Source organism: Saccostrea echinata, unplaced genomic scaffold (assembly GCF_033153115.1).
Source record: "Saccostrea echinata isolate AGI-Se365-2 ecotype Australia unplaced genomic scaffold, CSIRO_AGI_Sech_v1 ptg000023l, whole genome shotgun sequence".
Classification (NCBI taxonomy): domain Eukaryota; kingdom Metazoa; phylum Mollusca; class Bivalvia; order Ostreida; family Ostreidae; genus Saccostrea; species Saccostrea echinata.
The window spans coordinates 9,523,734-9,539,557 of NW_026889772.1; the positions used below are offsets into that span (position 1 = coordinate 9,523,734).

Below are 15,824 nucleotides of genomic sequence, written 5' to 3' on the forward strand. Positions count from 1 at the left end.
GGAGCAAGGGTATAATGATGTATTCTCTGAATAAAAATCCACCTCAGGTATAAAGTAACAGTTAAACTAAACTTTGGACACAGAGGGACAAACATGAAATTTTCCACTCAGGTTTTTTCTGAGTACATGTATCACCATATTGACAACCAATCACTGATGATAAAAGTAAAAGTCAAATGCTTTAAAGGATAAGGTGGATTGCAGTTATGTGCATGTTATGCAAACAAAGGTAGCACATCTATGTTTGGGATAAGTACATTTCTATAGTAATAACATTACCAATCCCTCACAAATTAGACACAGCTTCATTTTGAATTTAATCTCCAAGTAATCACTAAATATTAACAGTTTTAGAAGTACAGTATACCATAACAGTAAAACTACACAGACATTTCAGAGGGAAAATGACATGAATTGGATCAACTCTCTGTGAAAACAACAGAAAACTTAATTTAAGCAAAAGATAATAGTAGGCTCCCCTTAGCCATAAGTATTGTCCACTCTAACACAGAGTAAGAAAGATGCTTTAATATCATGAACATAAAAGCAGAAGACTGAAGACAGATACTCTTCCATTACATGGTTCTATGGACAGTCTTTCTACAAAATTCAACATTGACAATGTTGACCATGCATGGGGATTGCTGACATTCTTAAAAGCTGTAAAAGTTGCTTGCAATAAGTAATTAACACTACCTGTATTGGTACATTGGTTGATTTAAAATTTAAAAATGAAAATGAACCTTTTATATTGAATTTTGGTCAATACTTTGTACAGTTTTTGATTAGCAATGTATAATATTTTCACATAAATTCCAGTATTTTCAGACAGGATTGTCCCTAAGATTCAGGAACCAGGGAATTTCCCTACCTATAACGGTGTTATCCCCGGTTACTCTGGTATTCCACCTCAACTCACTGTTAAGGTAAAAACCTCAGACCCCCTCTTCTTTTTAATGCCCCCTGCTATATCAATTCTTAGGGACAACCCTGTTTAGCGCTCCTGGACAGTATTTGGCTCTAAAAATTATCACACGTTTGATCAGTGAAAAGCCAGTTTTAGGCCACACAGTAGTTTTATATCAAACCCAAAATTTAAAAAACACTAAATGACTCCACTAATGGTACACACTGAAGCCTTTAATTCTGCTGGCTTTCAGCTGACCTAAGGTTAGTTTTAATAGTTCTGGATACTGTTAGTATAGCAGTCTTACCTCTCCTCTCTCTCAATGATTCTGAGGGCCGTTACAATCAGAGTAGGCTCCCTTCTCACTGACATTAACGTTCTCTGTATAATTACCCATAGCTGTTTACCAAGCTGATCTGACAACTTTATCACATCTCGGAAATATTTTTCCAAAGTCTGCCAAAAAAACAGAAGATAAAAAGGTAAAATAGTGTTTCTGAAAGATCAGTTTTAATTGACATCAAAACATGTATAATAAACATTATATTATGTGAGTATTTAACAACACTTTGCTTAAAAAATTGATCCAAAAGCATTAAAATCCTAGCACAAGAAAGCTTGAGAAATAGAGAGCTGACCAGAAGCAAGGGCCACATGAGGGTCTCGTACATCAATGAGGTGGGGTATGACTGAAAAAACTCAACTAGAACTGTTCAGAATGAACAAATACCCCCTCCCCAAACTTTTTTTTTTAATTTTTAGAAAAGGTACAAAGTCATTAAAAGTATTTTATAGAGTGTGTTCAAAGTGTTAATATTGACAGTCAAAATTCAACTGCTCATTATATTTTTTTATGAATGATGAACTATGCCACAGCCTAATAAAACATCAAAATACTAATCATTATATTGTTTTTTTTAATTAGATTGTAAAACTAAATTGCAATCATCTGCCATAATAGTGTGGCATCATGCTCAGCAATTTGTGTGTTGAGATTTAAAAAAAATAAATAAAAATATTATATGATATGATTTTATATTAATTTTGACATCATCATACCAAATTAATTTTGAAAACAAAAGGTTGGCATCAAGAACTATGTATTTCAATTTGACAGATGCTAGCAATTGCAACAAAGAGACCAGATCTTCAATTCTAGCTTCTGTCTAATTCCTGGTAGATATGGATAACACCTGCTTAAGGTTTTACCAAAGGTCAACATGCCCAAAAATTTATTTTTACAACAGCTCCAAAACTATGTGAGGCATAAAGTTATAACTTTTACAGTTTCTAAATATATCATTGATTTACAGACAGAAAGTATCACTTAAAAACAAATATTTAAAAAAAATATATTTTTTGAGAAAAAACAATTTCAAAAAAATTGCGTATTTTAAAAAAATGCACCTGCTTAATTCTATACTTTTAGTGAAAACCATCATTGAAGAAATAATATATGTTTATCAATGAAGGGCAAGTTGGACGTGAATGGTCTCTGAAATGCTATTATTGAAAGCATGACATGTATAAAGACAAGTACCCTATAAAATCCGTCATTTGCAATGTACTTTCGGTTTCAAATCTTAATATTTGGACAGAATAAACAGGGAAAACAACTTTCCAGAGACTATCGAAGTCCAACTTGCCTTTCATTGATACACATATATTGTTTCTGCAATGATGGCTTTCACTAAAAGTACGGAATTAATTAGGTGTATTTTTTTTAAAATATATGCATTTTTTAAAAAGAATTTTTCTCGTTAAATACTTTCTTTAAGTATTTGTTATCAAGTGATACTTTCTATCTGTTAATCAATGATATATTCATAAACTGTAAAAGTTTTAACTTTATACCTCACATAGTTTTGGAGCTGTTGTAAAAATAAATTTTTGGGCATGTTGACCTTTGGTAAAACCTTAATCCAAGATGCTCTAAAGGAAATAATTAAGACATCCTTCTTACATAGAATTCATGAATAAATCTTTAACTAAACAGATGCAATTTGGCCAACTGAAATCCTGAGATAATTAATCCTAAGTGACAAACAGTGGATTTATACTATCTGCTGTGTAATGCACTACGGTAAATTTATTTCACTATAATGTTAAGAAACAAAGATTTTTAAAATTTATTATAAAGCATGAAAAAATTATGCTTATCATGAAATATGTCATGAAATAAAAGTGTATTTCCATTTTGATGCAATAGTTTTTAATAAGGTTATCCTTACATTTGTATGAAATACCTCCCTTTAAACTTAAAAGTTTTTTTTATCCTTGGTAATTTTAAGATTTCAAGATCTGGTTTTTAGCTGCAATTCACTAGCAATGCACAGACTGACAAAGTTTCTTGATTCTAAATCTCAAATCTAGACAAGCCCAGAAAGGGTCTTCACATATTTGGCCATATCATTTTAATTAACTTTAAATAAAGGTCCAGTGATTGGGAAGGCCGTGAAGATCAATGGAACTATGGCACAGATGTCAAAATTTTTAATGGGCCATTTTGAAAATGATTGGGCAATCTATATATTCTGAAGGGCCATTTCACGAAATAACAAAATTACAAACAAATATTAAATAGGAAAGAAAACATTTTTTTATTAACCAAATCTACACGTAATTTTTCATAATGCAGTGCAACACATTTAATGGAACCCACGTGCAATATAATTTACCCGTATTTTTTGATAAATAATATCAAAATTTGGATTGAGCATTGGAAATGTACCACTGTCATATAATAGTAAATAGTTTTTAATGGGTTTTAACCAATGAGATTTGTTGTATTAAAATGACTGCATATAAAACGAAAGTAAAACAAGTAAGAAAGTCATAAGCAAAATATTTCCTACTAACAGCGTTAAAAATTGAATGTGCAATGGTGTCACAATGGTTAATTTAATGTGCCAATTTTCATTTCAATGCGACTATGGTACGTGGCGCAAGATCTCCCCAATCACTTAAGGTAGGGTGTGACATACCTTTTACCAAGGATGCATACACTGACCAAGTTTGATGATTCTAAGTCAAATAATTTTCCAGCGATGAGCCTGACAGGGTTTTGCCATATTTGGCCATATCATGGTAATTAAAGGTTACAGTGATCTAACTTTTATGTGCGGCACACCCAAGATGTTTAATAATTCTAGGTCATAGTATTTAAGTTATAATTATAAAATCTAAAACAATATGACAAAGTCCACTCAACAGTAAAATGAAGAAGACTTGTCCAATCATGAAGAAAATACCAAGTTCACATCTTATATAGTGAATAAAGTATGTATACATTTAAATTTTCAGACAAATCTATGCAGTAGTTTCAAAGAACATGTCCGGACAAAATCATGTCTATATGGACAGACAGCCAGGCAGACTGACATGTTGATGACAATATGCTTCCCCTAAACTTCATTTGCAGGGGATATAATAATGAAGGAGGAGGGGGGGGGAGAAGTTTGTACAAGAAATTATCTTGCCCTGTCATTTCTTCATGAATTATCTGCAATTATAAATCTACCCAAATTCCAAGCTCTCATCTAGAAACTTGCTTTAAATTAAAATATGTCTCATTAATACCTGCTGAAACAACATCCATGTACTAAATTTTGACATTTTACAATAAACAAGGGGAAAATAATGAGGAAATTTGTGGACAGACAGCTGACAGAGTGATTACTATAGGGCTCCTATAAATTCTTTCAGGGCCTGAACAGGACACAAGCATGAGGAAATTAATAGCAGCAAAAGCAAATATGGAAGAATGTTATCCTAGTTAATGCCAAAAACACTTACATCATCAACATCTATGTCTGAAGGACTCTCTGGTTGCTGTACAATACACTTAAATCAGTAGGACTGTTTGTATCATACAATATTATAATACTACTATTATCTGTGTGATTCAGATGTCAATAAAAAGTTTGAATATTGTCTGAATGGCTGTATGTACAACATGATAATAATATAATGGGTAATGCACTCTGTATGACTGAGTAAACAGCTTGTCTACACTTAGTTTGTTGTTTCACATATTATATTAATGTCTGACTGTATCACAAACTTACAAAAGTGTCTGTATTTGAGACTTTGGAGTGACTGCTTTTATTACATATACTAAATACACTACAATTATTGACTTATGATGAGGTCTACATGTGAGAAAATGGACCTGGTGAGATATTGCTTGACTGAGTCCAAAGGCCTGACCAATATCTGACCAGGTTGTATAGTCGCAAGTAGGCTGAATTCAAAAGTCAATAACCATTTTAATACTAAATAATCAGGAATTTTACAACATTTTTGACACTTTTTTTTTGTTAGTGTCTGTATTTGTATTATTATTTGTAAAACACACACTTACATTATTGTCCGTGGGGCATTTTTTTTTTTGTTTTTTTGTTAGTGTCTGTATTTGTATTATTATTTGTAAAACAAAAGCTTACATTATTGTCTGTGGGGCTTTGCTGTGGTTGTTTGTACAATTCAAACATAAGATCATCTCTAGACTGCTCCAAGTCTGTCAGACTGCAAAGATATCTCTTTTTTCTTAGTGAAAATGCAAATCTGATGATATTCAATGCATCTTTTGATTTCTCATAATCATTCAAGAAATCATTAAGTATAAGATTATCTGATTATCAAATTATAAATTATCTTTGAGATGAAGAATAAAGATTTTGATGAACAACTGTAAATTATGAACATGGCAAATAAGTATAGACCAAATCCCTCTTTGTTAAGTACTAGACTCACTGCTTGTGGGCCTGAAGTAGTTTGCCTTCATTAATGAGCTCCTCTGTTTTTCTAACAATTTCTGGTGCAGTAAATATGTGCTTCAGATTCTCCATGGCTGATGCAAGCTGCAATGAATTCCAAGTTAAAATGTTTTGAATATTTACCCCCTTGGTTTTAATAGACTGTTTCACGATAATTGCAGTACTGCTCTTTTGCAGGGCAAAATGACATAGTTGGTGAACTATGATGTAAAAGTCATTGTTTAATATACGTCATTTAATTATCTGTCAACAAAAACTTCACCAAACGTTATTATTTTGCCGTACAAAAGAGTAGTGCCACAGTTATCATGAAAGGGCTAATATAGCATCCTCTGCTGCAATTTATGCATCAGAATCTAAATACATTACTTATGAAGATAGCACATTACATCTCACATTAATGTCCATAATTTACATTCTTAGTAATCCAGACTGAGCTTTACTGACCTGGCAGTATCTAGTGTTTTCCTTTTTGAGCTCCATTAGTTTTATGTGGAGAGGGGAGATCGATTTGTAAGCCTCTTCCACCTCATCAAGTCTGTTAAGTTATAACATACATAATAATCAAAGTATTTTAATACCGGTAGTGGTATACCATGAAAATATAATTAAATAAACAAATTTGTAACTCCTAATCACATAAAAAAATACCTTTGCTGAAATCAAAGACAAAAATTGATAGTATAATTAAAATCAAATAAGAAATGCATGATGTTGCTAAAAAAAAAAATCCCAGAAAATGCAATCATTTCACACCTTAATCTTTTACCATATTTTGTAGATACAGTTGAACTTTGGTACCTCGAACACCAATATCTCAAATACCATGGATATGTTGAAGTGATTTAGAAGTAGTCCCAACCACTTATTTTTAAAATATTTTACCATCAATATCTTGAATCCTCAGATATCTCAAAGTTTTTTTCTCGGTCCCATCAAGTTCAAGATAAGGAGGTTGGACTGCATTTGTTTATATTTATTCCAATTTGGAAGAATTTTTTTTTAGGAAAGATTGCAATCAATTTTTACATAATATTGATATGATATTTTATAAATCACAAATAAAAATTAGTATATATATTTGAGTTCTGAACAGAAGACTACAACTACCTCACCTCTGTTTAATCTCGTAAACATCCTGGAGAGCACTCTGTAACTGATTAAGTCCAGTTCTGACTCCATCAAGTTGGGACTGTACAGCAGTTTTCAACATGGTGTCCACAGATGCCTGCAAATGAACAAGCAATTTCAATATTTTCATTTTTAAAATCATGTAAATCTTATTTTGTAGCACAGATTTCAGTCTAGTATGAAAATAAATGCATTTAAAGGGGGATAACTCTTATCAAAGATAGAAAAAAAATACACATTATTATTTAAAATATTCCTGTAATCAAACATTGAACTTTTCTTCCAAGACCTTCTTTTTATGTTACCTTCAGCTAAATCAAAATTAGAAACCATAAATTAATCATTGATATATTTTTAAATTCTTTACAAATTACGAAGCTACCTTTTTGCGAGAAATCCGTCTCTTGTACTGGTCCACCCTTTCCAGCTGCTCTGGTCTCTGTAAGTTAGCAAGAAAAGAAACGAGCTTGTCAAATAGTCCTGAACATGTGCTTTATTTCAATTTCATAAGAATTTCAATATACATGTATATTAGATTTTATTATGCATTGTTTGCTAAACCTGCTGCAAACTTGAATCTTTGTCTGACTACTAAAAAATACACTTCTGCAGAATAGCAATATAAGAGATATATAAATATAAAACCAAAAAAAAAGACTTGTATGCCCACTGTTTAAGAGATTGATCCCTCAGAAGTTTCTTAACTTCTTGGGGATCAATTTAACAACCCATAGGGTTGCAGAAAAACTTGCTTGCAGCCAAAAGTTATTCCTTTTAAATACTTTGATGCAGGATTTATGATATTTATGGCCAAAATAAAAAAAATTAAATTTTTGGCACTGTAAATTTATATTCCATTTGGGATATCATATCCTAAACAGGTTATCATATATCCCATTTGGTCGATTGTTCTCAACCTGTTAAAAATAACTTCAGTTTTATGATTTGAAATTGCATGAATATTTCACATTATCTGAAGTACTGAATTTAACATGTTTACCTGCAACAAATTAGCTATGTGTTTTTTGGCGGTTTCTTTTGCCTCCATTTCCATTCTCCCAAGATCTAGTGGAGCTGGGGGACTTAGTGTAGATTCTGCAGCCATTTTTGTTAATAACCGAAAAAATTCTCCTTTGAATCTTGTATCTGAAAATTCAGTTTCTATTTTTAATAAGCAATAGCTGATAAATTCTACCATTTAATTTACTTTTAAAAAGACCTTTACTATCTTAATTGAATCAATGTGGGCGTGGACAAACAACAGAGATATTTCGAGCTAAATATACGTACGAACAAAACGCTTCGAAGAAAATCAATTGCTTCCTGTGCGACAATTACAAAGAAACAAAAGTTATCAATATTTTCTTGGTTTCTTTGCGTTAAGCATTGTCCATGTTTATCTTAATATTTGATTTCAGATTTGTTTACATCATTTCGACACTTCCGTTGTTCCCCCACTACTCTCGTGACCTCTCGCGTAGGCTCTCACGTGATTACGTGTTATGCCAAGTAACGTAGGGTAACGTCACACCGAAGAGCGTGCATATCACGACATGTTGAGACGTCCATTTTAGACAAAGAATGTACACTGTTTTTGTGACGTTTTTACAGATTTTATAACCAGGAGTTCCAGAACAGAAGTAAACGTGTATGTATTAATAACGTAGTCATTCGTTATGCTTATATCGACGGTTAAATGCCCCAGTATTTTATCGGGGATTTGTAAATATCAACAGGAAGTAAAATCAATACCAAGACACTGATCATTAAATTCTCGGAATTTCAAACAAGCGTTTTGTAGAAAGGATTTAGCGGTTAAATTGACCTATTTAAAAAACATTTAACTAATTTTATTTATTTATATGCGTTACGTCATTCTTTCTACAAACACGTACTGTTTGAATCTTCATTCAGCTAAACATTAGGCCTATTATGATTATTCAGATCAAACTTCAAAATTTTGGTAAATTGTCACTAAATATAGTGATTGTATTTAACGACATTTAAATGTTTAAAGTGGATTGCACAAACATATTTCTTAATTTCAGTACAATACTCATACTGATTTTTTGACTGTTCATTGCACTTACTTTCAGAATATATTGAAACAAATGGCAGAGATGGAACCTTTCATAAAAACTGTTATATCTCCAAAAAGAGAACCAAAGATGTTACCGGTAAACTACTTTAATGTGTTATTATATTATCTTGGTTAATATTGTCTCCTGGATTTTTTTTAACTGTGTATAAGAATGCACAATAATTTTAATATATGACATGTATGTGCTTTAGTTAAATCCCTTTTTCACTACCCCCCCCCCCCCCCCCCCACTTTGGACTCTGTAAGTTGTAATTTCTGTATTTATATTGATGTTTTTTTTTAATTATCCTGTTACCCAAACACAAAAGTGGGATTACACATACATTGGTATGATTTCAAATTTACCAGTGATTTATTGTATTATGCTCAGGTGCTTAGTAGATTAAAGAAGAAAATAGTACATGAACATATCTTTTTTTTTTCTTCCAACTTGCCTTTTGTAGTAATTCAATGCAGCAAAATTTATTTATAAAAATGTTGCGATTTTTTAAAAGAGAGGAGGGTTAAGTATTAAGATTTTTTTGCACAAGTTTTTTCAGCTGAACATGATGTGATACTTGAAATTTCACTGCTAGATCATTATTATTTTTTCATTCAAAGAAATTATCTGATGAAAAGATACTTGATGTGTCTTGTGGGAATTTGAGAGGAAGGCTCCACAGAGAACTATTTACATGTCCAGGGATACACAGAGAGTGTATAGAGCTTGAAGATCAAACATTTGTCACTCCCAAAAAATTCATGTACATGGGAGAGAAAGCCAGATTAAAGGACTGGAAGAATGCAGTTAGGATTAATGGCATCCAAGTCAGGTAATATTATCAACGAATGCAATGCCTTGTTGTGGTCTGTAGTTGTGACCTTGAATTTTAGCTCTACTAGTCAAACACCAGAAGAGCATATGCAATGGTAAATGTGTTTGTCATCCTTCTCTCTGTTTGTTTGTCCGTCAAACAATTTTTTTTTTCAGTATTCTTGGATATCAATAGGATACAATTTTACTTTAAAGTTGTGAAGTAATTTTTATAAGTCATATTTGGAGTTTTAAAATTTGTTTCCTTCTGGTTCTTTTGTTTATTTAAATATGAAAAAAAGAAACTGAAATGCAAAGTCCATTGGTACAGTATCTGTTGAAAAAGATTTTAACATAAATAGATATTTAACAGGAAACATATAGATGCAGGACAGTTGACATTTTGGAATCATGAAAAGATGTGCACTGGAAGATGTCAGGCCAGAACGGCTACACGGCCTGATTCTGTAGTATACAACATCCCTCAACCCACCAGTTACCAAACCCCAGTAACCCTGCTCACCACAACAGCAGAAAACGGAACCATGAAAATACAGGTTTGTTACCATGGTTACCTCCATTGATAAAAAAGGGGTACCATAATTTTCGAAAGATATGACAATACCTTTTTTTCTTGGAGGTGCTAATCTCGTCCTATTTAATACTTATGATCTTTTTAATCTTTAATATTCTATGATGTAGTGTTGTAAAACACAGAAGTAACATAAAGTGGAAAAGAATTTTCCTGGAAAAAAATGAACCTCTATTCAAAGGTCTACTCTCTATAAAGGTCACTTTAAATGATTCCCGCAGGTGACTTCCCGCAGGATTGACTGTATTCATGATAAGCAGATGGTCCACGTCTGTAATTGGGATAACATTGTTACACATTACTTATCATTGCTGATATTAAACAGTCACACTCAGTTTGTGTACAGACTGTAAATACACTTGTTTAACTTAAGAGTAGTTGCTAAATATTTCAAGATTAAAAGATTTCAGTTAACAAAAATATATATATGTACGGTAGTCACTTGCATGATTGAGTAAAACCCTGGATAGAAAATGCATTTAATTTGGCACTGAATTCTTATTTTTGGATGTTGTTGGTCATATAACAGCACCTGGCCTTACTGACACTGTTAGCGCAGTATGATAAATTGTCAGCACAGGCAGATGCTGTTATGACATCCCAAAATAAGAATTCAGTGCTTATACATGTATTTACATTCTCTAATTTTCTCTCTTAATAAATGTTAATTTCATTCATTTTTATTTTTAAATTTAGCACCTTTCAGAACTGATGTGGTTAAGAGCTGTTATGACATGGAAAGTTAAATAAAGCAAAATGAATGAAATGGTTAAATTTGTCCACTTGCAATGAGAGCAAAAGGGGTGAAAATATTTTTCCCTTAACACAGTAATTTATTCAATATTAAAATAATTACAGTATCAATTTATCTTTAATATTAATATGTAGCTGTGTACAGATTTTCATCCCTTCCAACATGAAAAAAACATTCATGTATTTAGCATAGGAATCAGCAATTAAAAATGGTATTAGCTTTGCATGTCCTTTACACCAAATCGTCTTGTCTAAATTCGTCCTATTTACTGCATTGACATATCTATAGAAAATTACAATATATTCCTGTTCTTGTTGGTTGTTCATAAAAAAGATAAGATTTTAAAATGTTAATCAAATCATAGAGGATAAACTGTAGGCTTGTACACATGATATTGTAGAGTGTGGCTAGTGGTGAGAGAGTTCCATGGGATGAGGATATTTCAGAGGAACAAGAGGATATCAAACCGGATCTGGCTCAACTTCAACTCCAGATGATAGAGAATATGAACCAGGCTCAGAGAAAGATCCAGTCTACACTCAGCCTTAAGACTCCAGTCACCTATCCAGATATCCAGGGGGAAACCACTGATGAGGGTAAAAACAAACTTCTCTGAAATCCTATTGTCAAATATTGTAAACAACTTTGATGGAGAATGTGTTTTTGTTTTGTTTTGTTTTTTTTACTCTACAATACCATTGTGTAAAGTAATGTAGTTCAGATTAATTGCAGATGGTGATCAATTAGGTAATATTTAAGTTAAAATCCGTTTTTTAATGTTATACATTAATGTTCGTTTATTTATTTATTCATTTCCGTTTTGCTGTGTTTCCTTTTATGATCTATTCAGTAGAATTGTTACTTTATGAGGAGGATATTTATTGTTGCCATTTTCATACTATCTAAATTTATGCATTAAAGTAAAAAAAAAATTATCATTGAATCATTTTAAAGAAATGCTTTCAAATGTCTTTTTTAAAGATTTTTTTAGAAAAATTTAGGGGGAATTTTTGTGATAATTAGGACTGTAGCAAAACATAAATAGCCTTAATGGTGGAAAGTCCGGCAGTTTGTTGTTTTAGATGTTGTTCATTTATTAAGCAAGGATTTTATTGCAATATCTTATAACCATTTATCCATTGACTAATACTTCTTCTTCACACAGAGGATAGGACCCTCTGGAAGGGAATCGTGGAGTTGGGATTAGTTGATGAATTTTTCCGAGAAATTAAGGCATCTTTGGATGTCCTCAAAAACAGAATGGTCAGACGAATGGTTCCTCTAGAAGGTAGGAGATTCTGTAGAAAAGATTTTAAGAGATACCTGTCCACTATCATGCTTTCAGTGTGTTGATCATTCTTAAGATTTCTTTAACTGCTTTACATACATGTACCTCTTATTCTCCATGATAATAGTCTTTCCTTTTTATGTTGACTGAGATGAGCCATTAAAATAAAATCCTTTTACTGTAGAACCACATGTATTGAAGTTGTCTCTGAAATACACTCAACATTGATGTATTTAGCCAGCCTAACATTTATGATGTGAAAGTAACTTTAAATTTGATATTTTTTTTTTTCAGATACCAGAGTGATCTCCGTGATTGTGAAACAGCTGGGGCTGATGTCAAAAATGAAGTACAAACTAGAAGCTCACCAGATTGACATGGAAAAACAGAGAATTCGACTAGATAGAGAAATGGAGGGTAATATATGAAAGTTTACATCTCTTTTATTTCAGTTTATTGAATTTCAGTAAAGAAAAGTACATCTTTCTTAAAAGTAAATCATAACATGTTATGAATTTAGTTCTTGTGTTATTTTCTTATTTACATCAATAACAATAGTGTCATGATGCTTTCATCCAGATCCATGTTGACTCCTCTTGCTGACTTTGAGATTTGATGATATCACATTTGATGATATGTTTTGTGATTTAAGTTGATGCAGTATTACTTATTAGGTTTGTTACTGACTGTCTACAGAAATTTTTTGGAGTTGTTAAAATCTATAGAAGGTGAGGCTAACCTTACCCCACTATGAACTTTTACAATCTGACAAATTTCTGTAGACAGTAATTAGAAAATGTAATAAGTGTTTTGTTTTGTCCAGGACAAATTACAGTTAACAAAACATTAGGGTCAATTACAGTAAAAAGGATTATTATACCTCATTATAATTATTCTATACAATGCGTAATCTGATTGGTTCTAGATTATCACATGACAGGGCCGTAAAACTTCATATTTACCTGTCGTCGTCATGCTTTTCATCATATTCAACCTCTTCGGAGACCTAGTGCATTTTCCCTTAAAAGTTATCATTTGTTGAAAGGAAACTCCCAAGAGTAGTAGACATCACAATAGCCTGGTTTACGTCACAACATTGCTGATGGACTTCTGTGAATTGTTTCAGTAAAATTGAAAGTGAATTTGAGAGTGGTGCCAAATTTGAAAGTTAATGTTTATTTTTAAAGTTTTTGCTTGTTTCGGTATAATAAACAATTTATTGCATGAATGTTCAGGAAACATGAAGGGCAAAGCCCTCGGGGGATATGATTTTTCTTGGCTGCATGAATCCTCATATTTCCCTCATGATCATGCAATAAATGTATATTATCTTGTCTGTGCAAATCTCCTGTACTCATCATGTTGTTTACTGATTACATCACTGAAAATGGGGCACTGCTCTAAATTTAAATGCAGCATTGCCAAGTAGGTAATGACTTGAATATTTTGAATTCTTTTAAAAACCAAAAAAAACAGAAGGCTAGAATAAATTTTTCAGTACACAGATGACATATTGTTTTGATCTGCCTGCTGGCTGTCTAAATTTTGTTACTTGCGGTCCACAGAAATATGGACAATAGGCAGATGATAATCATCACCCAGTGACAGACATTCTAGTCAGAGGCAAAACAAACATTAAAGAGAGATGCAGCATGTAAAAGAAATACAGTTGAACTTTGATATTTTGAATACTGATATCTCAAATATCATGGATATATCGAAGTGAATTGGAATTCCCAACCACTTATTCTTTGAGTACAGTTGAACTTCAGTATCAGAAACACTGATATCTTGAATATTATGGATATGTTGAAGTGGTTTGGAAGTCCCAACCACTTATTCTTTAAAAATTTTCCCCTTGATATCTGGAATCATTGGATGTCTCGAAGTTTTTTCTCAGTCCCATCGAGTTAGAGATAAATAGGTTTGACTGTATTTAACCCTCTATATGATCAATGCTCAAATATCTCCAAGTTTTTTCTTGGTCCCATCAAGTTCAAGATTTATGATGTCTGACAAATAAAAACATAAATTCTCATCATTTTCACTCTGCATTTAAGTTGAGTTTTTTCTGCAGATTTGCAAAAGAAGGTTAGAGAGTATGAGCAGAAGAAAGAGGTACTGAAGCGTAAAAGTGAATGTTTCACACAGCTGTTGGATATGACAAACAAAGAGTCCTTGCCTGAGACCAAGAGGAGTAGGTGTGACGAGACAGCTTCACCTGTTCAACTCATTTTTGCCAATGCTGGTTCAGCGTCCAACTCTGATTTTGAAGAAGGATACAATGAAGATGAAAGCATATCCATGGAAAATTGTGACAACTCCACAGAAATGTGTGTGATGAAAAGTATCAATGGTGACAACAGCACACAAGTGAGAGTCATTAAAAATGTCACAAACAACGGAATGTGTATTGAATTTGAGAATGAAAGTCATGATGTAAATGAAGATGAGAATGACACTAGTGAAAGTGACAAGCATTCAAAGGTGCCCATCAAAGCTGATGTGAAGCAAGCAACTAAGCGTGATTCCAAAGCAGTGAAAGGTGGGGAACACGTGAGGAAAACTGCTCGTCCAAGAAGGAGCACTCAGAACAAAGAATACGTGTCTTCAGAAGCCATCTCTGATTGAGGCTGTGAAATCCATCACTTACATTTACCTTGTATGTTTAAATTCTGATACTTTTTGAAATGTTTCAATAAGCAAACTTTGCTGAATAATTCCATTTATGCAATATTATATACTTGTATATATAAAGTGTGTACAGTGTTCTTTTTACAAAATTATTCATATATCAAATGTAAACTCATAAATGAAATCATCGTTAGATCTCATGCTGTAGGATTTTTCTTTCTTTTCCATTTTTTCTTATTCCATATTTACTTGTTTATAAATTTATAAATCATGCTCAAATTTCTCTGTTGAGAAAATACTGCCTAGCAAAATTCAAGTGCAAGTAAATGGGTTAATAGTTCATGAAGTGTGTTATGAATTATTTTTACTTGATTAAAAAACATACTTTTTTCCTGTTATCATTGGCAAACATGTTCCTATGAGTGTTTGTCAGCAGTACTTTGATTGGTAAACTTTCATGCAAATTTTCTTGCAGGCTTTTTAATGTAAAACTTTTCATATACATTTTCTATTTACATGTACAAGTTTCTTATACATTCTGTGGAGATATGTGACTTGTGTTGATAATTTAACAGAAATCCATATTAAATGTTGAATAATTAAAATAATAGAATAGTATTTGTATGAATTTATGTATACACATGTATTATTACCTCAGGTAATGAAGAATATTTATAACTAGAGGTATTGCAATTTTTTTAATGTGCCCATTTGCAACTATGTAAATTGACCTTGAATTTGCCAATGACCTTTGTTTAAAAAAAAAGACATCCTATGATCTTAAGTAATATTTGAGTGAGTTATGGACCTCCAATGTTTCTCATTTTGAAAATTGTGGACTAGGCA

The 15,824-nt window shown here is 32.1% G+C and overlaps 2 protein-coding genes across 4 annotated transcripts in view; one reads left to right on the forward strand and one right to left on the reverse strand.

The window, feature by feature from the left end:
• Positions 1-8,240, reverse strand: part of LOC133191161 (exocyst complex component 3-like) — a 70,333-nt gene extending 62,093 nt beyond the window's left edge. For both annotated transcript variants that reach the window (XM_061326871.1, XM_061326870.1), the window contains exons 1-8: positions 8,107-8,240; positions 7,817-7,962; positions 7,199-7,255; positions 6,801-6,913; positions 6,133-6,223; positions 5,663-5,769; positions 5,353-5,434; positions 1,215-1,363 (exon numbers count right to left, since the gene is read on the reverse strand). In XM_061326871.1, the coding sequence (XP_061182855.1) occupies positions 1,215-1,363; positions 5,353-5,434; positions 5,663-5,769; positions 6,133-6,223; positions 6,801-6,913; positions 7,199-7,255; positions 7,817-7,921 (704 nt within the window). In that variant the 5' untranslated portion in view covers positions 7,922-7,962; positions 8,107-8,240. The remainder of the gene's footprint in view (positions 1-1,214; positions 1,364-5,352; positions 5,435-5,662; positions 5,770-6,132; positions 6,224-6,800; positions 6,914-7,198; positions 7,256-7,816; positions 7,963-8,106) is intronic.
• Positions 8,241-8,326: 86 nt separating this feature from the next.
• On the forward strand, positions 8,327-15,318 carry LOC133191162 (glucocorticoid modulatory element-binding protein 2-like). Of its 2 annotated transcripts, XM_061326873.1 has the most exons (9): positions 8,327-8,464; positions 8,913-8,993; positions 9,518-9,729; positions 10,084-10,267; positions 11,457-11,652; positions 11,789-11,803; positions 12,222-12,344; positions 12,639-12,761; positions 14,422-15,318. In XM_061326873.1, the coding sequence occupies exons 2-9, from the start codon at positions 8,928-8,930 to the stop codon at positions 14,973-14,975; spliced, it is 1,473 nt and encodes a 490-aa protein (XP_061182857.1). In that variant the 5' UTR covers positions 8,327-8,464; positions 8,913-8,927; the 3' UTR covers positions 14,976-15,318. The 2 variants fall into 2 exon arrangements, with proteins under 2 accessions (XP_061182857.1, XP_061182858.1); XM_061326874.1 differs by lacking the exon at positions 11,789-11,803 and having other exon boundaries at positions 8,339-8,464.
• Positions 15,319-15,824: the final 506 nt, after the last annotated feature.